General features: G+C 37.8%; 1 protein-coding gene and 1 non-coding gene across 4 annotated transcripts in view; both read left to right on the forward strand.

The window, feature by feature from the left end:
- The window catches only part of DDX10 (DEAD-box helicase 10), a 267786-nt gene that overhangs the window by 209284 nt on the left and 31449 nt on the right, over window positions 1–27053 (forward strand). For all 3 annotated transcript variants that reach the window (XM_055307117.1, XM_055307118.1, XM_055307119.1), the window contains one exon: window positions 23942–24081. In XM_055307117.1, the coding sequence (XP_055163092.1) occupies window positions 23942–24081 (140 nt within the window). The remainder of the gene's footprint in view (window positions 1–23941; window positions 24082–27053) is intronic.
- Window positions 24398–24499, forward strand: LOC129498021 (U6 spliceosomal RNA). Its single transcript, XR_008662055.1, has one exon. It is a non-coding gene; the product is annotated as a U6 spliceosomal RNA (small nuclear RNA).

Consider the following 27053-nt stretch of genomic DNA (forward strand, 5'->3'; position numbering starts at 1 on the left):
TGTTTTGTTCTCATCCTAACCAATGTCCTATCTGTAATAAAGAATGGAGAGGATCAAAGTAATGAAAAGTTCCAATAGTATTTTTTGTTTTCAGGAGGTTTTTTTTTTTTTTTTTTAGTAGAACCATCTATATAACAACAGCTTTACATTGTAGTACACCTAGAGAATGCAAAATACAGAATACAGATACTAAGATACTCATAAACTAGTGTTAATAACAAGTGGCAGAGTAGCTTATGAAATTCTTCATAAGTGAAGAATATGAGCTTGCACATGATTTGTATTCCATTTAAACTTAAAGTACCGTAGCAACTTTATTTCCCTTATTGAAGGTAGATGGCAAGTTTTTTAAATAATGCAGATTCTCACAGATGAAATATCACCAGTAACATGTCACTGTTTAGGAAAATTAAGGAAAATCTTGGAATATATCTTAGTATAATTACTTAGAAAGTTGTGTGCCTAAAAATGTGCAAACATATATAATCTCTGTATAATTAATGAACAAATCCAGTTGATAATGATAAAACTAAAGTAACCAAGTTTCATAATTGAAGAAAATAACAATTGAAAATTTTACCAAGCTGAGATAAGAGGGATAAAGCTATGATAACAAAGTGACCCTTAATTTTTTAATACGTCATTTTACTAATCTCTAGTAATTTGGCTAAATAGATTCCCAGTAAATAGCCTTTAGAGCTGTATGAAAAAAAATAAAAGTACAGGGAATTATTAATCATTTTCCTTAAAGGATAGCAGAAGGATCTTGTGTTAATGAGTTTGCTACCTATCTTAGCTTACTAGTAGGCCACGGACCATCCCTACTTTGAGACTCATAGCTCTGAGACAGAGGTTCTCCATGTACATGGACCCTTCAGAGTTATGTGATCCAATCATGGTCAGTCTACACAATTCATCTCCCCTCACAACTATATCATGCACATTGTGAAAGCAGTGACTGACCAATAGAAAGTTGAGGACAATCTCTGTGTTGTGAATTTAGAAAGGCATTACCTGCTGCATGTGAGAGGTCAGAGTCCTAGGGTGAGGTTATCTGTGCCTGTGTCAACCACAGGTTAGGTGAGAAAATAAAAAACTTCCCTTCAGAGCATATAAGTAAATATAGTCATGGCACTTATTCCATGTAAATGTGACCTGGGACCCAAGAGTGGTGCCTAATCAATAGTAAAACAATGATGGGTAGTTTGTAAACGGAGCACAATGCCTCACACTTTGACACATGACATTTTTGGCTCTGTAGGAATAATAATATTTAACTGTGAGCATTTTTTGTGTGATTTTTGTTTTGTTTTTGTTTTTTTCTTTTTTTTCTTCTTCTTCTTTTTTTTTAAATCTTACTGTCTTTAAGCAGGCCACACAAAATTCTGGTGTTCCCAAATGTTCTCTGAATACAGTGTTCTGAACTTCAGCTCTAAGTTCCTGTCTCAGGGTACTTTCTTAATGCCCGCTGTTTTATTCTCACTTTTCACCTGCTTCTGGCTTAAGTTTCTGATCCTCACAGATGGATGGGTATCTATCATTTCTTACTCTGCTGTGTTATTCTGGAACTACTTTTATTGTTTTTTTCCTCCTCTGTGTTAGGCTACAAATTATTTTGACTTTTCCAGTAAGCATCTATTAACATTATTTGTTTATAATCTTGGGCTGAAATTTATGATACCCTTAGGTAGGTTATAAAACTAATTACAGAGATCTCAGGAATATATTGAGTATAGTGATCCCCAAACTTTTGCATTTTAAACAAATAGAGAATGAGGGAGAGGTGCCTGGGTGGCTCATTGGTTAAGCATCCAACTCGATTTCACTCAGCTCTTGATCCCAAGGTTGTGGGATTGAGGCCCACATTGGGCTCTGTACTGGGCATGGAGCCTGATTAAGATTCTCTTTCGCTCTCCCCACCTTTTTCTCCCTCTCTCTTCTCTTTAATTAATTAATTATATGTTTTTTTTAAAAAATAAAGAAAATGAGAGATATCATAGTATTGCCACTTCTTGTTGCCTTTCCATTGGGCACATATACAAGCACACACAACCATCATTATATTATTTTGCAAAAGAAAATGTAAATGGGTAATTTAATACTAGAATAAAATGAGAAGTCCTTTACTATGGTAGTTGGCAGTTTTGTACCAACATAAAGAAAACAATACTGAGAATTATTTTGTAATCCTAAACTTTACCTTTACTTGGCTAAACAATAGCTACCTAATACAGATATTTTGACCCTTCAGCAGTCCAAAGATACATTAGCTCTGGATCCCAGGCCTATCCACCTTTCTAGAATAATTTACATTCCTTTACTTCCCTTTTGCCAAAACAACTATTTTGTGTCATTTATTGAGTTGCCTATGTTGGCCAAGCTTGGTACAAAGCACTATTTCCTCATTAATCCATGGCATCGCTAACTACTTATTAATACCATATTAATTCCCAGAGAGTGAAGCTCTAGTGCAGTGAGGTTGTGATTTACCAAAAGTCACACAGCTCAAGTGGAGGACCCAAGATTTAACAGAGGCTGCTTGGTCACCACCACCACTGTCCCTGTATGTTCTTCCCATACAAACCCGATCCTGTCTTCCCCCATTTGGTTGTTAGATGTGGGAGAATGCCTGGCTGAGGGAGTCCAGTGGAAGCTAAAACCAAGTGGTCTTCTACTTTCCAGTCTCTGTACCCGGGCAGGGACTGCATCTGGTTGGAAACGGGGGAAGTATCTTGTTCTAGTTACTTTTTCAGGAATGACCTTTTATGTGCCTACGTGGTTTATGCCCTACGTCTTTGCTTATGTTATGTCTTCACCTGAAATGCCCTTCTTCATGTCCTTGACATGTTCCAATCCTTATTTAGCCTGAGCATAACTTAAATGATGCTCTTCATAAAACTTCCTCTAACTTCTGCAGCCACCGCTACCCTATCCTAGTGTCAGAGCAGGCCTTCCCCTGGTTAAGCTTCTGTAGCATTTTAATTGCATTTTCTCCTGTAAAACATACATCATTTCTTCCCTTGTATTAGAATTACCTGTGTTTGTGCTGACTGGCCTACCTTTTCCCTTGTTTATGATTCAGATAAAGGCCACAGAAGAAAAATTCCTTATAGAGCAGTTGCTTATTAACAAATAAAATATTTAAGACTGCAGCATATGTTTATGAGCTTCTTATTCATTCAGAACAAAGGGAAGCTTTCTAAAGTATTTTAGATATATTTCAACATAACCCCAGAATATTCACAAAATTGAAAAAAAATAGGGTAAAATATCTCATGAGGTATGTAGGGTCATATATATTGCTTGTAGTTTTAACCTTGGAAATAAATGCTATAATGAAAAGCTGGTTACAAATACAGAAGCTGAAATTTAAAGCATATGAATTTTTTTCTAATACAAATCTTAGGGGAAAAAATGTGTCGGTTGTCTCACTTGGTCCAGGGATCTAGGACCACAGTTAGCTTCTATGTTATATTTATGCAACAAATATTTTCTCAATGCTTACTCTGTGCAAAGTGCACATGATAAGGGGCTTGAGGGATATGGAGAGAAATACAAAGGTTACTGCTCCTAGAGTGCTTCCAGACTAATAGGGTCATTAATGTAGGGACATATATATAGTAGTTGCCCCTTATCTGTTGACAGTACATTCCAAGACCTCCAGTGGATGCCTGAAACTGTGGTTAGTACAGTTACACACTATTTTTTCATATACATACTAATGATAGAGTTTAATTTCTAAATCAGTCACAATAAAAGATTAATAACAATCAAATAGAACAGTTGTAACACTTTATTGTGGTAGAAGTTATGTCTTATTGTATTGGACTCACCCTTATTGTTGTGATGATGTGAGATGATAAAATGCCTGTGTGATGAGATTCAGTGAGGGGAACGATGAAGGCATTTTGACTTGTAGTGCTAGGCTTCATCAACCCCATGGTGTGTCAGATCTCTGCTTCTAGCCCATGGTTCACTGCAGGTAACTGAAACCATGGGTGAAGGCTACCACACTTCATTTCTTTCATTAATGAGTGACATTTCATTGTATGGATGCCCTGCATTTTATTTATCCATTTATTCTTTGTTAGAGTATTTGGGTTGTTTAAATTTTTTGGCTATTATGAATCATATAGCTAGGTACAAGTTTTGTTTAGGTGTAAATTTTTGTGTGGAAATACATTGACATTTCTCTACGGTGTGTACCTAGGATTGGAATTGCTTGTTTAATAACTCCATTATTAACGTTTTGGAGAACCACCTATTTTCCAAAGCAGTGTCCTTGTTTTATTTCTCCTCCCCTCCCCTTGAGTCATTGGTGTTATAATAATGGCAGAAGGGAGCGAGAGAAAACAAGAAAACATTTTTATTGCTGTGAGTGTTTTTTTTAAACGGACAGTTTATCTAGAACTAGCCCTTTGAAATGATCTACTTTTATTAGGAGGCTGACTCTCAGAACAGGGTGATCTTAGCAGAAGTAACTGCGGCTCCTCTTTACAAAATACTGAAAAAAGTTGGTTTGAGTTGGGAATGTTCATTCAGTAACATCTCATTCAATGATACCAGAATCACCTGTTTCCTTGGAAGATAAGCCATCATAGTTTGTAACTTTTACATTTGTAGGGGATGTTTCACACTGTATTTGGCATTTTTGGCTTTTTGTATGCTCATGGTTAGTGAATTTTCATGTTCTACTGGATTCATTCATATACATTTGTCAAAACCTGAATTCATTCAATTTATTTCTGATTTTAAATTACTATTTAATTTTCATCAAATATGAACCAGTTTTAGTCCCTGCAGAGAGTAGTTTTCCAGTAGTTTGCTGAGAAAAGTTGAGGTTGTACTTGGATTTCCCCTTGGAGAAATGAAGAATTGATAGAACAAACCATAAAGAAGGTAGTCAGAGTAAACATACACATGATTAAAAACCCATCTTGTCAATGTTTGAGCTCTAGCTCTAAAGCTATAGCCTAACTGGCTAACCATGTCATCATGGCTCTCTTTTCTCCTTGAAAAATGAAAATTTTGGCCAAAGATTGCAAAGATAGTCATGTGGCAGAGGGATACATGATCTCACTCATTCTGTGACTATTTTATGAATTGCTATTAGGAATTCATGCCCTTAAAAATGTTGGTTATGACTTCTGTGTTTTTCTGCTTGTCAGCAGCCTGAAACAATTCTTAAGAGATGCATGTGTCATTAGGTAGTGGAAACCTAATTCATGTTCAGAGCTTTTGGGGAGGAGTGACCCTCCTAAAACTCAGACCTGTCTAATTTGAGGCCTGTATGTTGTCCCAAGCATTAGTTCTTGACCAGGGACAGGAGTCAAGGATGGTTGGTGACTCATGGACTCTTAAAAGTTATGACTCTTCCTCCCTCCAAAATATATATGTAATTACTAAGAATTTTTTTATATTGTTTCAGTAGTCTTGTGGCTTCCAGAAACTCTACATTAAGAATTTCTAATTGAAAGCGCAGTGTCATTATATTAGAGAGTCCATACAAACTTCTTTAGAATCTTTTAAAAACAGTATTTCATCTCTTTGACTTCAAAAATATTACTAATTTTTTGATTGATAGGAAGAGGAAATACTCTGTAATCCACGCCTGCCACCCAAAGTTTCCTTTATACATATTTTTTTTATTACTATGGTCTTTATAATCTACTGATTCATTATCAACACACTTAAAGACATTAAAATATTATTTGGGGGTCCTTTACTAACTTACATGTAAAATTCACTATTTGTGGTGTTCATATATGGATTTTGGCAGATATGTGTGTACATATCTCAATGCTTACTCTGTGACAGATAAGTGTACATCTGCTGCCATCAGAGATACACAACATAGGTTCATCGTCATCCCCCCCAAATTTTCTTGCTGCCTTCTCCTGAACACCTGACTTGTTGTTTTTCCCAGACTTTAATATAAATTGAATCTCAGTATATAGCCTTTGGGGTCCATTCTCTTTCACTTAGCAAGGTGCATTTGAAATTCACCCGTGTTGTTACATCAGTCCTTGTCATTGTTGAATAATATTCTGCATATCAAACTATTTACTACTTGGTTTACAAAGTAATTCTTTTATTTATTCTTGAACTACCTTTACTAACATTCTAATGTTGATACTTTCAACTCTTTATAACCTTAATAAATATTAGAGTTTCCGGGGCGGCCCAGGTGGCTCGGCGGTTTAGCACCACCTTCGGTTCAGGGCCTGACCCTGGAGACTCGGGATCGAGTCCCACGTCGGGCTCTCTTATGGAGCCTGCTTCTCCCTCTGCCTGTGTCTCTGTCTCTCTCTCTCTCTGTGTGTCTCTCATGAATAAGTAAATAAAATTTTTAAAATAAAATAAAATAAAATAAAAATATTAGAGTTTCCTTTCTGTTCTCTTTTGTGTATAATTTTCTGTTTATTTTTTTATTATGAATATACTGCTCTCTGAGGAGATTCAAATCTATTGCACATTTCTGTCCATGTTAGAATTATGTCTGGAGAAAGCAGAGGGATGCCTACAAAGGATAAGACCACCAAACTGCTCGGATGTCTTCTTCCTGTTTGTTTAGTTCTGCTATTAATGATGATAAACATTATTGTAGACTTTTTCTCATGCTTTCCAATTTGATGCTCATAGCAACACTGAATGGTAGGTGGCAGTGTTTAGATTATACAGATGAGGAAACAAGCTCCCAGAGTTAGTAAATTGCCTAAGGACACACAGCCAGCTACTGGTGGGACAATCAAATCAGGGTCTTGTGACTCATTTTATGTTAGAGTGTTCATTATCGTGACAGGAATAGTAAACTGGAATTTGTATTTTGTTTAACATCTTATTTGGTGTAACTTTCCTCTGGAAAGAAGAGAATGAAAAATAAAGATGATCAATAAGGGGAAGCACTATTATTTAGTAGGATATTTTGAAATTGTAGCATTCTCAGTATCTTTCCGAGCTCTGTGAGATATTCATATATTAGGTAAGCAAATAAGTAAGCAATTTAGGAAGAATAATGAATTTTGTGCAAGGCAGTTTTAGAAGGAATTTCATTTTGTTGAAAGTCTTATTAAGGTTAAAATGCTGAATCATAGTTGCTTCTGTCATGGTGTGTTTCAAATTACAATTCTTCTGTAGCAGTGCTCAGCAAACAATAAGTATGCAGTAAATAGTTGTTGAGTGAATTTTCCAAATTCTGAAGATCCTTCCAAATTTGAGACTTGCTCTTTGAGGCTTTGAATATTCATGTGCCAGCCTTTCACCTGCCATTCTTAACTGTGTTCGCTTCATGTATTATTTATATCACCTCCTCATAGTCTTTCCATCAAATATTTCTATTGTTTTGGAACACTTAGAAGAATTTAAAGAGGGTACTGAGTGGAATTCGGGTAAGCTTGACTAGATTTAAGAAAGAAATTCTCTATACAGGTGGCCTTTGCCTAAATTCTACTTGTTCCCCTGGATATTGCTTTCATCATTCCCCAACATCCTGTATTCCCTTTGTGTTCTTTAGGTGGCCAGGGCTGAAATGTGTTGCCTTCTGATTCACTATGCCTATTAGCTGAGTGCTGGAAGTTAGGAAGGACAGATATATTTCTGAACAGGAACCCCATAACTGTAGAGTCCAGAACCCTTGACAGGATTGGGGATTTCAAGTGCAATTCAGCCAGTGCATATTGGAAGTGCAGAAAAGGCACACTTTGGCCATATTCCGAAGAACCAAGTATAAAAATTAGTATTAGGCCAAAGCCCAACATCCACCAATATGGAATAAATTTCTGGGAGCCAGAAACCAAAAATATTCTAAAATATTTTAATGAATATTACAGCATCCTTATTAAAAAGTGAGAGAGGCTATTAAAATTTGGCATTATGGTGCAGGAGGGGCGATTTCTCAGCTCTGTCAGTTGCTCCTGTGTTTACAGTTCTGCACGTGGACCTTGGTAGGTAGATGTCGACTTTCAGTGTTTAATATCATTAACCTTCTTGTGCTCATAGTTCAGAAGAACCATTTCAGTAATTTTTTTCATCCAGGAACTTTATCCCTGGAATTTATAGTGTGGGTAAATCTCAAAAAAATCAATCCATCTCTAGCTACTGAAGATGGTTGGCTGTCTTTAGCAATCAGAAAATTTAAGTTTCAAAACTATGAAGTACTATCTTCTCAATGCCTTCTTTGAAAGTTATTTTGAAGTTTTATTAGTGAGAAAAAAAATGTATTTTGAATACTTCATTTTTCTCTACAGTTCTCTTTTACTGTCTTTACCTTCCTTTTCAGGATCAAAAGTAGTTTATTATGAATTTTGGAATTTTCCATTATGAAATTTTGATGTCAGAGTTGGCATTCTGCTTTTCATTCATGTAATATGGGAAGACTTCTTTTTTAAAATCCTGAATGGAATTAAATAGCTAAAATCTGAAGACACTTCTTTAAGCTCCTTTAATTTATTTTTGATGATGCCGTCTGGTTTACAGGAAGGTAATCCAGATAGTTTCTCCACATGGAGACTTGGGGTTGATTTTTCCTCACTGATGGTCATGATCTATAGGCATGTGTGTTCCCTCCATTCGCTGAGTGCAGTGTTGCCATTTCTACTCCTTAGCAAAGTGATTGATATCAAGTCTTATTCCCTGTTGTTTTACAAACATTTAAGGTCTTTGGCCCTAATAAAATATACTATGGTGCTAGGTGAGGGTCTTGCTTTGTGTGTGGTTCAAGGAAATTTGTTTTCTTTCCCTCCCTCATGAGTCCTTCTCTCTCCTTCTGAGAGATGTTCTACAGTTAGGTTGCCTTTTGCTTTCTTTTTATTAAGCTTTGAGTGTTACATTTCTTATTGGGCCATTTTGTGCTCTCTCAGTTTTAGCATTAGGATTTCACTTTTGTTTTTGCTTTTACTGTGGTTATGAGTGCCCTCAGAAAGAAAGAAGTAAAGGAAATACAGCATGTATAAGAAGTGTATTTAAGCATAGGTTCTGACTTTATCATCTGTCTTCTTTTTTTTTTTAAAGATTTTATTTATTTATGAGAGAAACACAACAGAGAGAGAGAGTGAGAGAGAGGTAGAGACATAAGCAGAGGGAGAAGCAGACTCCATGCAGGGAGCCCGACATGGAACTTGATCCCAGGTCTCCAGGATCACACCCCAGGATGAAGGCAGCACTAAACCGCTGAGCTACCCGGGCTGCCCTATCATCTGTCTTCTGAAGGAAGTTTAAACAATATTCTATTCTAAAATTTGAAATTTTTCAAAGACTCTTGTTCATTTTTTTTCATATCCATGCCATCATGGATATAAATATAAATATACTGAGCCCTCAGGATGATTATTAATTCAAGCTGAAAAAAGTGCTTGAGGTTTATGTATTTTTTGAATGAGTATAAGGATCAAAGACTTGGTCATAGCTAAGTCCATAACTAGATTCTTTGTGTATGTATAAGCCCGCAGTGTGTGTATAGACTCTGACCTGAAGTTTTCTTGCATGATCTTCTAGAGGAAATTTAAACATAATTTATTGTTATTTTATAGGCATTACTAAACATTCATTTTTTTTTTTTACTGACCACTCATTTTTTCCTGGTATGATGTTGATTGCGTATTTTCTAAGCATCTACAATTAAAATTGTTAGCAGCTTCCTTAACCCTAAATACTTGAGGAATCTGAGACATAAGTAGTTAATGAGATTTCTAACTTAACTAGTATTAAACTTTTATCATAATAAGGATTTATATACTGAATGATAATATTGTATTGCACTCTAATATATTCACATTAAATATCTGTTTATTAAATATTTGAGAACCTGCTCTATGGTTTTTGATTACAGCAGTGAGCAATGTTAAAAAAAATGTTCAAAGAAGACAATTTTGGTGATACAAACTTTGTTTAACATGTTGTGAAATGGACAGTCTCCTTTTGGAGAACTACAAAATGGGGCATATGGCAGGAAGCATTTATAGGATAAAGAATAAAGAACAAGGAAGAGGAAAAAAAATATCTAATTGGTTGGAGCACATAGTCAATCTTGTTCTGGGTAAGGAGACCCAGAGTTGGCTTAGCACTTGGGGATTAGCTGACTGAATGTAGTGCATTTTCTGATCAAGCAGAACATTTATAGGAACACAAAAGTTTTGATTTGCTCATGTGGCACCCCCTGTAGGAGTGCTTCCATCTTGGGCTTGGACATTGATTTCAACAGCAATAACGGGATATGGGATATGGTCTCTACTCCCATGGAACCTACTGCTTAGGAAGGAGTACAGACATTAAACAGTGTATTCACTCTGGATGTAGCCCTAAAGACAAATCTACAGGGAAGTTTTGCTAAGGATGTGATGTTTAGAAATGTTTAATGTGAGACTTGATGATTTGGAATTGGAATACCATGTGTGGTATAACAAAAAACATATTTGATCTTTATTCCTGGGTCCTGACACTGAAATTCTAAAATCCTTGGAATTTCTTGAGTGATAGGAGTGTTCATTACTCATAAAGAGCCCCTGTCCAGTGCACATGAGTTTGTGTTACAGAGGTAACTCAGGGTGGGGTTTCTAGATAGCTTCAGAAGGAGGCCTGGTCACTAAAGAGACTGAACACATGATTAGAGGATGAGAACGTTTAGCCCCACCTCCTCTCTCGGGAGGAAGTTAGGCCTAGAAATTGAGTTGTAAGAACTCTTGAAAAATAAAATTCTGAGAACTTCCAGATGGTGAATATGTCAATGTGCTAGGAAGGGGGCCCACCTGGAGAAGGCCTGGTGGCTCTGCACACCATCCCTACTCCATACCTTATTACACATTTCTTCCATTTAGTTGTTCCTGAGTTATAACCTTTATAATAAAGAAGCTGGCAGTTTTAGGCAGGACACTTTCCTGAGTTCTGAATCGTTCTAGAGAATTATCAAACCTGAGCAAGAGATTGTGAGAATCCCTGAATTTGTAGTTAGTGGAGGAGAAGTGCGGATAGTTTGGGGACTCCATTTGCAGCTGACGTTTTATGGGACCGAGCCCTTTACCTATAGGGTCGTTGCTAACTCTACATAGTGTCAGAATTGAATTATTGGGACACTCATTTGGCATTGGAAAATTGGTGTTGAAAAGATACCACGCTTGGTATCTGAAGACACCGTACACCAGGCAAGAGGAAGTGAAAGAGGATTCTAGTGAAAGAATACCCGGTGTAAGGATGTTGAGATGGGAAGGAGCTTGACTTGTTCTAGAATGTGAAAGAAAGTGTGTCTTAAAAATTGTAAGCAGGTGAAAACATGATCAGATTTGAAACTTAAACAAATAGCTCTAATTACAAAATAGACAATTGATATTATCAGAAGGGAGGGAAAAATGGTTACAGGGAGTCTCATGAAGAAGTGGGTGCAGGACTGCATGCAAGAGAAACCAGAAATGTACTTGGGAGACCAGAGTGGTCAGAGTGGAGATGGATGCATGCACAGTGCACCGAAAGCAGTGCTCTATGTTTTATGAAACTTATAAAATATGCTTGATTCTGAAGAAAGAATTGTTACAGGCAGAAAATTCAGAGATTTTATGGTGAAAGTTAAGATTCTGGGTGATAACAGGAGAAGGCCTGCTATACATCCAGGTTTATGTGACCTTGGTTAAGTTATTTAGTCCTCTGAATCACATTTTATTTTCATTTTTAAAAGAACAATAATTATCTTCTTATTTCATAGGGCTTGAAAATGTGTCAGAGCCCTTTATGAATTTGTTGTTGGAGGGTGACACTTTCCATATGTATTGCTTGCCATCATCAAAACTAAAAGCAAGCTAATAAATAAAATAAAAGCTAGTTGTGTTACATTTCTTTTTCAGATATTTCTTCTGTCCTACATATAATTGAGTCTTCCAAGTAACTGTATTAGGAAAAGCCATTCTTAGTTTAGGTGAAATATTTTCCTCAGAAGTTCTTAAACTATATTTCAAGAACAGCTGGTTCATAGAGGTGACCCTGATCACTTTGTGTGTGAGGCGTATTTCTCAGGGGTAAGAGAGGAGTGTGTGACAGTATGGGTTCTTGTTTTGTTTTGAGCTGGGGTTGGGGGAAGGAGGTAGGAGACTGATTAGTCAGTGAGGCAGGAGTGGTTTCTGGTTCTAACATGGAAGTTCCTGAAGAGAAGCATGTTGACAGTCAGGATCCATAATCAATCAGCTGCATGTTAGAGGAACCATAAGTTGAAGACTGCATTCTATAAGACGTAAGGCATTTTAGCAGGCCCAGTGGAGTCCGTTCATGCTAAATCAGCTGTTCCCCAGAAATAGCAGAACCTGGCTTTCATGGGAGTGCTTCTTCATGCATAACTATCCTAGAACAGTTCAGTTTCTTGTTAGGGTAGAGACTTTGTTTTGTTCACTCTGCATCCCCAGAACCTACTCGTGTATCTGATGTATATATAGCCTCTTAATAAAGACTTGTTGAATAAAGGCATTTTTGTAAGGCGTCTTCACAGTATTTATTAAGCTGCTTTCTTGGACTATATTTGACATGTATAGTTATGGTTCTGTGCATATTCTCTGGAATATATTATGTACCATGTAGTCCACTGAATCTGGTTGGTTCTCCCTCCTTAATGTCTCTCAGACATGTCCGTAACTCCATTTCCGTGGATATTTCCCTCATTGAATAACCTCCTTCCACCTGGATTATTACAATATTTTTTCTTTTTCTTCTTTTTTTTTAATAAATTAATTTTATTGGTGTTCAATTTACCAACATACAGAATAACACCCAGTGTTCACCTGTCAAGTGTCCCCTCAGTGCCCATCACCCATTCACCCCCACCCCCTGCCCTCCTCCCCTTCCACCACCCCTAGTTCGTTTCCCAGAGTTAGGAGTCTTTATGTTCTGTCTCCCTTTCTGATATTTCCCACACATTTCTTCTCCCTTCCCTTATATGCCCTTTCACTATTATTCATATTCCCCAAATGAATGAGAACATACACTGTCCTTCTCCGATTGACTTGCTTCACTCAGCATAATACCCTCCAGTTCCATCCACGTTGAAGCAAATGGTGGGTACTTGTTTCTAATGGCTGAGTAATATTCCATTGTATACATAAACCACATCTTCTTTATCCATTCATCTTTCGATGGACACCAAGGCTCCTTCCACAGTTTGGCTATTGTGGACATTGCTGCTATAAACATCGGGGTGCAGGTGTCCCGGTGTTTCATTGCATCTGAATCTCTGGGGTAAATCCCCAACAGTGCAATTGCTGGGTCGTAGGGCAGGTCTATTTTTAACTCTTTGAGGAACCTCCACACAGTTTTCCAGAGTGGCTGCACCAGTTCACATTCCCGCCAACAGTGGAAGAGGGTTCCCTTTCTCTGCATCCTCCAACATTTGTTGTTTCCTGCCTTGTTAATTTCCCCATTCTCACTGCTGTGAGGTGGTATCTCATTGTGGTTTTGATCTGTATTTCCCTGATGGCAAGTGATGCAGAGCATTTTCTCATGTGCATGTTGGCCATGTCTATGTCTTCCTCTGTGAGATTTCTCTTCATGTCTTTTGCCCATTTCATGATTGGATTGTTTGTTTCTTTGGTGTTGAGTTTAATAAGTTCTTTATAGATTTTGGAAACTAGCCCTTTATCTGATACATCATTTGCAAATATCTTCTCCCATTCTGTAGGTTGTCTTTTAGTTCTGTTGACTGTATCCTTTGCTGTGCAGAAGCTTCTTATCTTGATGAAGTCCCAATAGTTCATTTTTGCTTTAGTTTCTTTTGCCTTCGTGGATGTATCTTGCAAGAAGCTACTGTGGCCAAGTTCAAAAAGGGTGTTGCCTGTGTTCTCCTCTAGGATTTTGATGGAATCTTGTCTCACATTTAGATCTTTCATCCATTTTGAGTTTATCTTTGTGTACGGTGCAAGAGAGTGGTCTAGTTTCATTCTTCTGCATGTGGATGTCCAATTTTCCCAGCACCATTTATTGAAGAGACTGTCTTTCTTCCAGTGGATAGTCTTTCCTCCTTTATCGAATATTAGTTGACCATAAAGTTCAGGGTCCACTTCTGGGTTCTCTATTCTGTTCCACTGATCTATGTGTCTGTTTTTGTGCCAGTACCACACTGTCTTGATGACCACAGCTTTGTAGTACAACCTGAAATCTGGCATTGTGATGCCCCCAGCTATGGTTTTCTTTTTTAAAATTCCCCTGGCTATTCGGGGTCTTTTTTGATTCCACACAATTCTTAAAATAATTTGTTCTAACTCTCTGAAGAAAGTCCATGGTATTTTAATAGGGATTGCATTAAACGTGTAAATTGCCCTGGGTAACATTGACATTTTCACTATATTAATTCTGCCAATCCATGAGCATGGAATATTTTTCCATCTCTTTGTGTCTTCCTCAATTTCTTTCAGAAGTGTTCTATAGTTTTTAGGGTATAGATCCTTTACCTCTTTGGTTAGGTTTATTCCTAGGTATCTTATGCTTTTGGGTGCAATTGTAAATGGGATTGACTCCTTAATTTCTCTTTCTTCAGTCTCATTGTTAGTGTATAGAAATGCCATTGATTTCTGGGCATTGATTTTGTATCCTGCCATGCTACCAAATTGCTGTATGAGTTCTAGCAATCTTGGGGTGGAGACTTTTGGGTTTTCTATGTAGAGTATCATGTCATCGGCGAAGAGGGAGAGTTTGACTTCTTCTTTGCCAATTTGAATGCCTTTAATGTCTTTTTGTTGTCTGATTGCTGAGGCTAGGACTTCCAATACTATGTTGAATAGCAGTGGTGAGAGTGGACATCCCTGTCTTGTTCCTGATCTTAGGGGAAAGGCTCCCAGTGCTTCCCCATTGAGAATGATATTTGCTGTGGGCTTTTCGTAGATGGCTTTTAAGATGTCGAGGAAAGTTCCCTCTATCCCTACACTCTGAAGAGTTTTGATCAGGAATGGATGCTGTATTTTGTCAAATGCTTTCTCTGCATCTAATGAGAGGATCATGTGGTTCTTGGTTTTTCTCTTGCTGATATGATGAATCACATTGATTGTTTTACGAGTGTTGAACCAGCCTTGTGTCCCGGGGATAAATCCTACTTGGTCGTGGTGAATAATTTTCTTAATGTGTTGTTGGATCCTATTGGCTAGTATCTTGTTGAGAATTTTTGCATCCATGTTCATCAGGGATATTGGTCTGTAATTCTCCTTTTTGGTGGGGTCTTTGTCTGGTTTTGGAATTAAGGTGATGCTGGCCTCATAGAATGAATTTGGAAGTACCCCATCTCTTTCTATCTTTCCAAACAGCTTTAGTAGAATAGGTATGATTTCTTCTTTAAACGTTTGATAGAACTCCCCTGGGAAGCCATCTGGCCCTGGACTCTTGTGTCTTGGGAGGTCTTTGATGACTGCTTCAATTTCCTCCCTGGTTATTGCCCTGTTCAGGTTGTCTATTTCTTCCTGTTCCAGTTTTGGTAGTTTGTGGCTTTCCAGGAATGCGTCCATTTCTTCTAGATTGCCTAATTTATTGGCATAGAGCTGTTCATAATATGTTTTTAAAATCGTTTGTATTTCCTTGGTGTTGGTAGTGATCTCTCCTTTCTCATTCTTGATTTTATTAATTTGAGTCTTCTCTCTCTTCTTTTTAATAAGGTTGGCTAATGGTTTATCTATCTTACTAATTCTTTCAAAGAACCAACTCCTGGTTCTGTTGCTCTGTTCCACAGTTCTTCTGGTCTCAATTTCGTTGAGTTCTGCCCGAATTTTAATTAACTCTCTTCTTCTGCTGGGCGTAGGGTCCATTTCCTGTTTTTTCTCTAGCTCCTTTATGTGTAAGGTTAGCTTTTGTATTTGAGTTCTTTCCAGTTTTTGAATGGATGCTTGTATTGTGATGTATTTCCCCCTCAGGACTGCTTTTGCTGCATCCCAAAGATTTTGAACAGTTGTATCTTCATTCTCATTAGTTTCCATGAATCTTTTTAATTCTTCCTTAATTTCCTGGTTGACCCTTTCATCTTTTAGCAGGATGGTCCTTAACCTCCACGTGTTTGATGTCCTTCCAAACTTCTTGTTGTGATTTAGTTCTAATTTCAAGGCGTTATGGTCTGAGAATATGCAGGGGACGATCCCAATCTTTTGGTATCGGTTCAGACCCGATTTGTGACCCAGTGTGTGGTCTATTCTGGAGAAAGTTCCATGTGCACTTGAGAAGAATGTGTATTCAGTTGAGTTTGGATATAACGTTCTGTAGATATCTGTGAAATCTATCTGGTCCAGTGTATCATTTAAAGCTCTTGTTTCTTTGGAGATGTTGTGCTTAGAAGACCTATCGAGGGTAGAAAGAGCTAGATTGAAGTCACCAAGTATAAGTGTATTATTATCTAAGTATTTCTTCACTTTGGTTAATAATTGGTTTAAGTATTTGGCAGCTCCCACATTCGGGGCCTATATATTGAGGATTGTTAAGTCCTCTTGTTGGATAGATCCTTTAAGTATGAGATAGTGTCCCTCTTCATCTCACTGTAGTCTTCGGGGTAAATTTTAGTTTATCTGATATAAGGATGGCTACCCCTGCTTTCTTTTGAGAACCATTTGAATGGTAAATGGTTCTCCAACCTTTTATTTTCAGGTTGTAGGTGTCCTTCTGTCTAAAATGAGTCTCTTGTAGACAGCAAATAGATGGGTCCTGCTTTTTTATCCAGTCTGAAACCCTGCGCCTTTTGATGGGGTCATTAAGCCCGTTCACGTTCAGAGTTACTATTGAAAGATATGAGTTTAGTGTCATCCTGATATCTATTCAGTCCTTGTTTTTGTGGATTGTTCCACTGAACTTCTTCTTAAAGGGGAATTTTAAGAGTCCCCCTTAAAATTTCTTGTAGAGCTGGTTTGGAGGTCACATATTCTTTGAGTTCCTGCCTGTCTTGGAAGCTCTTTATCTCTCCTTCCATTTTGAATGAGAGCCTTGCTGGATAGAGTATTCTTGGTTGCATGTTCTTCTCATTTAGGACCCTGAATATATCCTGCCAGCCCTTTCTGGCCTGCCAGGTCTCTGTGGAGAGGTCTGCTGTTACCCTAATATTCCTCCCTATAAAAGTCAGGGACTTCTTGTCTCTTGCTGCTTTAAGGATCTTCTCTTTATCTTTGGAATTTGCAAGCTTCACTATTAAATGTCGAGGTGTTGAACGGTTTTTATTGATTTTAGGGGGGGATCTCTCTATTTCCTGGATCTGAATGCCTGTTTCCCTTCCCAGATTGGGGAAGTTTTCAGCTAGGATTTGTTCAAATACATATTCTGGCCCTCTGGCCCTTTCGGCGCCCTCGGGAACCCCAATTAAACGTAGGTTTTTCTTCCTTAGGCTGTCATTTATTTCTCTTAATCTGTCTTCATGGTCTTTTTTAATTGTCTGTCTCTTTTTTCCTCAGTTTCTCTCTTTGCCATCAACTTGTCTTCTATGTCACTCACTCGTTCTTCCACCTCATTAACCCTCGTCGTTAGGACTTCTACTTTGGATTGCATCTCATTCAATTGATTTTTAATTTCTGCCTGATTGGATCTAAATTCTGCAGTCATGAAGTCTCGTGAGTCCTTAATGCTTTTTTCTAGAGCCACCAGTAGCTGTATAATAGTGCTTCTGAATTGGCTTTCTGACATTGAATTGTAATCCAGATTTTGTAACTCTGTGGGAGAGAGGACTGTTTCTGATTCTTTCTTTTGAAGTGAGGTTTTTCCTTCTAGTCATTTTGCTCAGTGTAGAGTGGCCAAAAACAAGTTGTATTGGGAAAAGGAGAAAAAGAGAGAGAGAGAAGGAAGGAAAAGAGAAAAAGAAAAGAGAAAAAGAAGAAAAAAAGGGAAAAAGAGAAGAGAAAGAAAAAGAAAGGTGGAAAAAAGGGGGGTGGGGGAAGCAATCAGAAATCAAAAAGAAAAAAAAAGAAGAAAAAAAAAAAAACAAAAACCACGGGGGAGTATCTTCTGATTCTGTATACTTTAAGTCCCTTGACTTCCCCTGGAACTGGCCCTTCTAGCTGGTCTTCTGGGGGAGGGGCCTGCTGTGCTGATTTTCAGGTGTTAGCACTTGGGGGAGCTGCTCTGCCCCTGCCTGGTGCAGGGCTCAGTGGGGGTTGTTTACCCCGTTAGGCCCCAGGAGGAACAGCCACAGTGGCGGCAGGTCTGGAGCCCTGGATCAGCTCCTGCAGTAACTACGGGGCTCTCCGTCTGCAGGGCCTGGAGGCTCCAGGGCGGGTCCGCTGATCTGCTCAGCTCCGGGCAGGAGCGTCCTTGCTGTCCTGGGCCCTCCCGGCCTCTTCCTGTCCCGGGGGGAGGCCGGATCCTGGGCTGTGTCCCGGCGCCCTGTGCTCCGGGGCCTGCGCTGTGGATTCGCGCTCCCGCCCTGCAGCCCCCTCCGCGGAGCCACCGCCCGAGCCCCTCCGAGCTGCTCCGGGTCCCGCCGTGCGCGCTGCAGCCTTTAGGGAGCTCGGCGCACTCTCCCGGGGCGCAGGTGTCTGTTAGTGTCCCAGGGAGCCCGAGGGCATCCCCGCCCTCCTGGGTCCTGCTCCAACTCCCTGCGAGCCCCTTTCTGCCCGGGAAGGTTGGTGCAGCTCCTGCTTCTCCGGGACGGGGCTCTCCTGTCCTGGGGACACTCGCCCCGGCCTCAGCCCGGCTCCTCGCGGGGCCCTTCCCCCTCGGAGGCCTTTTGTTTCTTTATTTCCTTTTCCCCGTCTTCCTACCTTGATAGAAGCACGAACTCTTCTCACTGTAGCATTCCAGTCGGTCTCTCTTTAAATCTCAGGCCGAATTCGTAGATTTTCAGGATGATTTGAAGGTTATCTAGGTAATTTGGCGGGTACAGGTGATTTGGGGACCCTACTCTTCCACCATCTTGCCCCTCAAGCCGATTATTACAATTTTTAAACCAATATCCTACCTTCAAATCTTAACACCCTTCAGCCACCCTTCCCATTACTTTCAGCCACCATCTCTAAGGTGGAAATATACTTTTCTGCTTAAATTCTTAAATTATTAAGTAGTTCCCTTTTTGCCATGAGTTTCTAGTCATGATGTCCTAATACACTAAGGTGTCACAGTCAGTTGGGAGGTGATAGGAATATCAGTATTTGTGTTCTCCTGAAGAGAAGTCCAAAAGTAGATAAAAATGAGTATGGTGCCATTTTTATAAATATTCTTTTAAATGATTCATGAAATCACAAGGATAGATATGAGAGCAACTAGCATGTCTTTTTTTTTCTTCCTTATATATAGAAGGAACATAGTTCTAAACTAGACCTCAAGAAAGACAAAGAGTACTTTTCTCTAGAATGTTTTCATTGTGATGGTACTCCTAGTGACTTTTATTTATGCTTTGTGTTTATTGTAAATGATAGTTTTTGTTTTAATAAAAGCTACCAGAGTCTCATTATATTTTTCATAATACATATATATTTTATAGTTTTATTTCTGATCATATGAAGAATAAACCAAAGGACAAGAAAGATCAATATAAAAATGACTTTTTTTACATCATCCCTACACTTCTGGTAGATTGAAATTGTATTTCTGGGTGGCCCGGTTGGCTCAGCGATTTAGTGCCGCTTTCAGCCCAGGGCCTAATCCTGGAATCCCAGGATCGAGTCCCAAGTCGGGCTCCCTGCATGGAGCCTGCTTCTCCCTCTGCCTGTGTCTCTGCCTGTGTGTGTGTGTGTGATACATAAAACCTTAAAAAAAAAAAGAAATTGGGGATCCCTGGGTGGCGCAGTGGTTTAGTGCCTTCCCTTGGCCCAGGGCACAATCCTGGAGACCCGGGATCGAATCCCACGTCGGGCTCCCGGTGCATGGAGCCTGCTTCTCCCTCTGCCTGTGTCTCTGCCTCTCTCTCTCTCTGTGACTATCATAAATAAATACAAAAATAAAATAAAATAAAAATATTAAAAAAAATGTATTTCTGAAAGGAGTGATTGCCACCTTAAATTCATTTGTCTTTGTCATGCATTAAGGTATGTAATGCAGTACAAACAATATGGTGATCATCTTAGAAGTTAGGAAATAGCAAAATCTGAATGCTGTTAATTGGAAGAGAATTATACTAACAGAAAACCAAATAGTATTTTATCCATTTAAAGTAAATTTTCATCATTCTTAGTATTTTTCTTCAAGTATTTAAATATATACACTGGAATATTGAGTGAGATATTTTTACTAAGTCTCCCTAATTTATTTCTCCTATTGTAAGCATTTTATGAAGGCCACTTGCTTTATAATAAATGCTAAAAGGGCATATTAAATGGTTCTAGGTGTTAAAATGCAGTTAAGTGAAATATTCTGCTTGAAGTGTCAGAGCATAGATCTCAAAGCTAACAGAGCAGGTGGAAATTAAAGTAATTCTCACAAGCAAGAAAACTATAGAGAAGGTGAGCCCAATTCTACTTAAATCCTTGGCTGAGTGTCACATGTCATAGGCTCAGGGGAGACCTTAGGAAGCCAAGCTAAAAAAGAATCATTTGGAGACCACAGAGATAAAACAGAGATATAAGCAGCTGAGCACCATGGTTTAGAGTTTATGGTTTGAATCCGAGCAAGATAACTGCCTAATAGAATACAAATCCGATAGTACCATGTTTCATCGAAGAAACATGACGGAGTTCAGTTTCTATAACTGCAGTGTCTGTTTTTCTACAAAAATATTAGAGATGCAATTAGGCAGTAAAATGTGATCCATACTCAAGAAAAGGCAATAAAAGAAACTATTAGGCCAGATTTGAATTTAGAAGACTTCAAAGCAGCTATATTAAATATGTTCAAATAATTAAAGGAAAGTATGTTAAGAGAATTAAAGGAAAATATAGTATGGTTGAATAGCAAAGAGATAATCTCAGCAGAGCAATGGAAACCGTACTTAAAACAAGCTTGGAAGTCTTAGAGCTGAAATACACAATTACTGTAAGAAAAAAAAATTGCCAGATGGGCTCAAAAGTAGTTTGGAAATATCAGAAGAAACGAATAGCAAACTAAGAGACCTAGTAGAAATGACCCTATCCAAAGACCAAGAAGAAAAAGGATTGGAAAAAAATGAGCAAAACTTCAGAGAACTGTGAAGTAGGCCAATATACATATCATTACAATCATGGCAGGAGAGATAACAAAGAGGCATAAAAATATTTGAAGATATAATGGCCAAAAACATCCCAAATTTAGTGAAAAACATGAAATGATAGATCCAAGAAACTTGCAGAGCCCAAAGAAAGAGGAACACAAAACCAGGATGTGAGGGCGATCTGGCTGCGACATCTGTCACCCCATTGATCGCGAGGGTTGATTTGGCTGATCTGGCTGGCTAGGCGGGTGTCCCCTTCCTCCCTCACCGCTCCATGTGCGTCCCTCCCAAGCTGCGCGCTTGGTCGAAGAGGACGACCATCCCCGATAGAGGAGGACCGTTCTTCGGTCAAGGGTATACGAGTAGCTGCACTCCCCTGCTAGAACCTCCAAACAGGCTCTCAAGGAACACAAAACCATTCCCAGACATATAGTAAAGCTCCTTTATAATAAACATTTGAAAGCCACCAGAGGAAAATTACATATTTGCTTACATTTCAAGGAAAACAGTGAAAATATTTGTTGTTAATCATAAAATTTGAATTTTTAAGAAAAAATAAGAATTTTGGAAGGCTTGTATCTACCAATACCTTCCCCATATTTTGAAGGACCCTTTTTATAATTTTGATAGTGAAATTAACAAATACGATTTTGAAAAATACTGTGAAATGAAATGTGTCAGCACTTGAAGATTCACATAAGGAAGATCAACATAATTCAGTGAACCAGTGTTTTCCAAATAGCTGATGCATGATGTTATGAGACCACTCACTGGTAAAAGATAGATTTGAAGTGAAAAGTAGACCAATGGATTTTAATGTAACAGTACAGAATGGCTTCAGATTCTACATTGCAGCTACTTGTTCTGAAACTACTCATCAGGGTTTGTTGTATTACCAAAGAAAAGTAACTGCAGTTACCTGAAAAGGCTATATTAAACTAATCCTCCCTTTCCCAACACTCTTACCTCAGAGAGACTAGATTTTCTTTATATTCTTCACCCAGAACAACACATTGTGAATGCGGAGGAACATTTGGGCATCCAACTGTCTTCTTTTAAACTAGTTAATGAAGGAGCACCTGAGTGACTCAGTTGGTTAAGCATCCAACTCTTGATTTTAACCCAGGTCATGTTCTCAGGGTTGTGAGATCGAGCCTTGAGTTGGGCTCTGCACTGGGTGTGGAGCCTGCTTGAGATTCTCTCTCTTTCTCTCTCCCCTGACTCACATACACACACACTCTCTCTCTAAAAAAAGAAAAAACAGGAAAAAATAACTAGTTTTTGAAGGAACTTGCAAAAATATAAAAGTGTTCTTTTATTTTGGAAAATTATAGCTGTTTTTCATAAAATATGCTGTTTATGTTAATATGCAGTGAGTTTTATTTTTACTTTAAAAGTAATTTTTAAAATCTTAGTTTTAATTTCTAATACAGTAAATTTCAGTAGACATAATCCCCATTCATAGAAGATCTTTGGAGTCCTTCATAACTTTTTAAGTGTAAAGATGCCCTGAGACCCAAAACTTGAGAATTATTTTGAGTCTGCTCTGTCTTCAAATTCCATTGAAAGCACCAGACTGGAATATTGGAAATATCTTGTAGCCCAGGAGATTAGTGTTTCTGAGTATATGATGACATTCAATTTTTGTTGATATCCTTGATTATTTTCAAGTAGACCATATAGTATGCTGTGGAGGATGCTGCTTAGTGCTTTTGATGGCAACTCCCCCCACCCCCACCTTTGATAGATTTTTTTTTTCAGACCTGTTTTTTTCAGTAGGGAACTTTACCAGAAAAGCAATAGGGGCCTTTTGCAGTGATGACTAATTCTTTTCTTTTCTTCTTCCTCCTTTTGTTATGTTTAGAGGTTATCAAGAAAGAGATGTTGAGAAAGTGTTAAGAGGGCCTCTATTGTGGCCTGCACAGTCACTTGCTATGCTATTCTGAGTTGTTAATCACTTCCTGGGAAAGAACAATAAACATTTGAAAACAGAATCATTGACGTTTGTCTCATATGGTGTGAAGAAGAATTATAAAGATGGTAACTGAGAGAAACTTATCCAGATTTTTTTTTTGTCCTACTTATAATCTGTTAAATGCGTGTGGCGATGCTTGTTTGGTTTTGTAACCTAGTAGATAAGAATCACAATGTGCCAGAAATAAATTTTCTATAAGGGATGGTCATTACATAAATGTGTAGTAAGTTTATTTTAACATTAAATTACTTTGTTCTTTGACAAAAATAAACCACTATAAAATAAAAGCAAAAATAGCCCACCTACTTACCTACTTGCATGAAACTGAATTATTCCCAGCTCCTTTGATGTGTTACTGCTTCTCCTGTCTCTTAGTGTTCCTCTTATTTTCCAGTGTTCTTAGTGACTTCATACTTATACTTGAATTTAGAACAATCCTTATTATTAATGAGCTTGTATTGGTCTGATTGTTAATTTTATCACTTAGATTACCATGGTCATAAAAGTCATCAGACCAAAAAGAGAGTTTCTGTACCCTGTCTTCAGGCCTTTTATATTTTCATATAATACTTTTGGGAGTTTAAAATTCACATGTGTTTGAACAGGAGCACAAAAACAACTTTATTTTATACTTTATTTCTTCGACTGTTGAGTTACGTGGAAGTCGTAAAACTGACCATTTCCCCATGTTGTGTTTAAGGACTTGATGATTTACTTTCTGAACCGTATTTTCATTATATTTTCGAAATGACACAGGTTTCCTTTATCTTTGCAAATGATTATGATTCTGAAAGTCACAGAGACTTTCACCAGAAGAGAAAGCTTCCAATTTGAGGATATCAATTAGAGAAGTATTTGGGTCTAGAAATAAAACTTGATTATTCATCAGTTGTTTCCTTATACCACAATTCCCTTTGTGTTTTCTTTAGCTCACTGATGAAGAGGAAGCCTTTCTGGATTGGAGTGAAGATGATGATGATGATGGATTTGATCCAAGCACACTTCCAGATCCAGATAAGCACAGAAGCTCTGAGGAATCAGATAGTGAAGACCTGGAAAATAAAATAAGGTATGTTTTTACTTTTGGTAGGATTGTATATGGATCTTCTCCTCTGAGTCCAAAGGATATGTAGAGACAAATATCTTGTACTCTTCCAATCATTTAGGAGGCTCTCCTATTGTTTCTGTTATCACTGTTAGTTGTGAGAGTTATAATAAGAGTTGGGTTTTTTTCCTCTATTTTTCCTGTCTTTCTCCTTCTGAATCCTTTATGCTTAAGTATTTGGTGCAGTAGGGTATATTTCATGCAAACAGACAGAATTTTATTTTGATTCACTGTCAAAGGACTCTATTGAGAGTATTGTTAAAAATTTTCTCTGAATTTTGTGCTTCCTTCGTCAGCACATATACTAAAATTGAAACGATACAGAGAAGATTAGCATGGCCCCTGCGCAAGGATGACATGCAAAAATGTTCTCTGGATTTTAAAAAAGGGCAGTTGTACTTTCACATTCTTTGATATAAAACTAAGTAACAACTACATAAAATAATGGGAAACTTAAACAGCCCTTGGAAGGGTCTCTCAATTTAAAATTTGTTCATTTGTAATGTGAACTTATTTGTGACCATGCCAAAAACAGATAAAATGCAATGAATTGCATAATAGTATGATTTGCTCAGCATTTGTTTCCAGAGTACTGTATTGGATTACATTGGGATTGTATTGATTTAAAAGTTGAGGTCACTGAACTTCATGCACATTCTAAACCAATGAGCCTCTTCAGACAGAAGGGAGGTACTAATAACAGATGAAGGTAATATGATTGAAGGAAAGAGGAAGCTTGTTGGAAGCCCTAACTACTAGCTCAGGGATTTGGGAGTTGGAGAGATAGGCCACAAAGAGCTATAATCTGATTTTAAGTAAGAACATTATGAAGAAAAAAATCTCAAAAAGATTATCACCTAAGAGTAAATGTTAAAGGAGGGATCATTTCAGTTACCCTTCATTGTGATCTTGTGCTCATTTAAACATAGAATTATTTTCTAATACTGAAATGACATCCATAATGCTGTCTTCCTAAGTGAGGCCAGAAACTTGAGACATTTGCTATTGCACAACTAGGTAGCAGACATAATGGTTTTTGAGTATTTCTAGGGGACACAATAGCAAACTAGATAGTGGGCATACTGGCACCACAGGTGAAAATAATTTGATCATGATTTAGAAAAATATGTGCTGTAAGGGTTAAATAATTTAGGTTCAGAGCATATTCCTAATCTTTAGAATTTGATCTTTAAGGGAAAATATGCACACTTTCCTTCAGAAAGTTCTTTGGTGAACATGTTGAAACCTTGATGAACTATCAGTTCATGAAGTGTTTAAGTTTGCTTCCCCTTATGTTCTAAAATAAATGTCCCCTTTTCAGAGATGGCTTATGGTATCTCCATTTTGATAGATGTGATCTAACTCAACACGTGTGACTTTATGTCATTAACTTTGTTTAAAAGACCAAATTCGATTGAGTAAAATTTAAAAGTTTTATTTATTTATTTATTTATTTATTTATTTATTTATTTATTTATTTATTTATTTATTTATTTATATTTACTTATGATAGTCACACACAGAGAGAGAGAGAGAGAGAGAGAGAGAGAGAGAGAGAGAGAGAGGCAGAGACACAGGCAGAGGGAGAAGCAAGCTCCATGCACCGGGAGCCCGACGTGGGATTCGATCCCGGGTCTCCAGGATCGCGCCCTGGGCCAAAGGCAGGCGCCAAACCGCTGCGCCACCCAGGGATCCCAAAATTTTAAAGTTTTTAATGGATTTATTTGACAATTCATGAAATCAGGCAGCATCCCATCTAACAGAAATGAAGGTGCTCTGAAGAATTCTACAAAATGAAAGGCTTTTATAGGTAGAGGAGAGCAGGAAAAGGAAATCATGGCAGGAGAGATGACAAAGAGGCATAAAAATATTTGTTAGCCATATTTTGTGTATCTAATATACCTTTAGGACAGAGAACCTACCTTTGAAGTCACGGGCCGGATGTCAGCATTCCTTTTGCATCTGATTTATTATAAGGATTTTTTCCTAACATTTCTTATGATAGCTTCTGGGTCATCCTTAATCTGTGTGCAGCAGACACTTCATTTCATTCTTCTGGCATTTCTTACCCTCATAGTGACATTTCCCTGCTACCACCTCTAATAGTGTCACGTGCTTCATTCTCTTAACTAGCTTATAAATGCTTCAGAGCTAGAAACTGTCTTTTTTATCAATATATCCAGCTCTGTCTCCACTCCTATGTCCACTGTTAATGTCATAGGCACAGAGAAGGCCCTGAAATATTTAAATTGATAGATTAATTGATGGAGGAGATTTATAGAGTAAAAAAAGAGAAGTATATTTATAAGCAACTATATAATTGTCCCTCATAGCTTACATGATATAAGAGATGATAGCATAGATGGTTGGAGAACTGGAGAAGTCAAGTTCAAATAATGTAATGGCAAGGAACTAGAAGGCTAGAGTACCTTAAGATGCCAAAGCATCTTATCATAAAGGTTCAGATGGAAAATAATTAAGCATTACATGGAAATTAAAATGGTTTTAATTTCAGGCACAGCTAGTAAATTTGCATTAACAGAAATTGAAAGGAATTAGTAACCTGTCTTAGCCTGAAGAAAAATTGTCTTTTGTTAAAGAAAGTATCAACAAAGGTTTATTCCCTTTAGCACACATGAGGACTTTCTAGCAGTTTTGTTTTTGTTTATGACAACAGATTGTCATAGTCTAACACTCTCTTCTTAGAGATAAAGAAACCAAAGCTTCAAGGGGTAGAATACTTTGTGATCACAGTGCTAAGGGGTGGATCAGCATAATGTGCGTAAACCACATTGATTCTGTAGTTCTAATACTTTAATGACGTTATAGAGAATTACTCTGGCATTAAGAAGGATAGCTCAGGAACACTGTCTGAAGACTATTTTTTTTTTAATTTTTTTTGAAGACTATTTTAATGTCATTCGGGTAAAGACTTG

This window comes from Nyctereutes procyonoides, unplaced genomic scaffold (assembly GCF_905146905.1).
Source record: "Nyctereutes procyonoides isolate TBG_1078 unplaced genomic scaffold, NYPRO_anot_genome, whole genome shotgun sequence".
In the NCBI taxonomy this organism is placed as follows: Eukaryota; Metazoa; Chordata; class Mammalia; order Carnivora; family Canidae; genus Nyctereutes; species Nyctereutes procyonoides.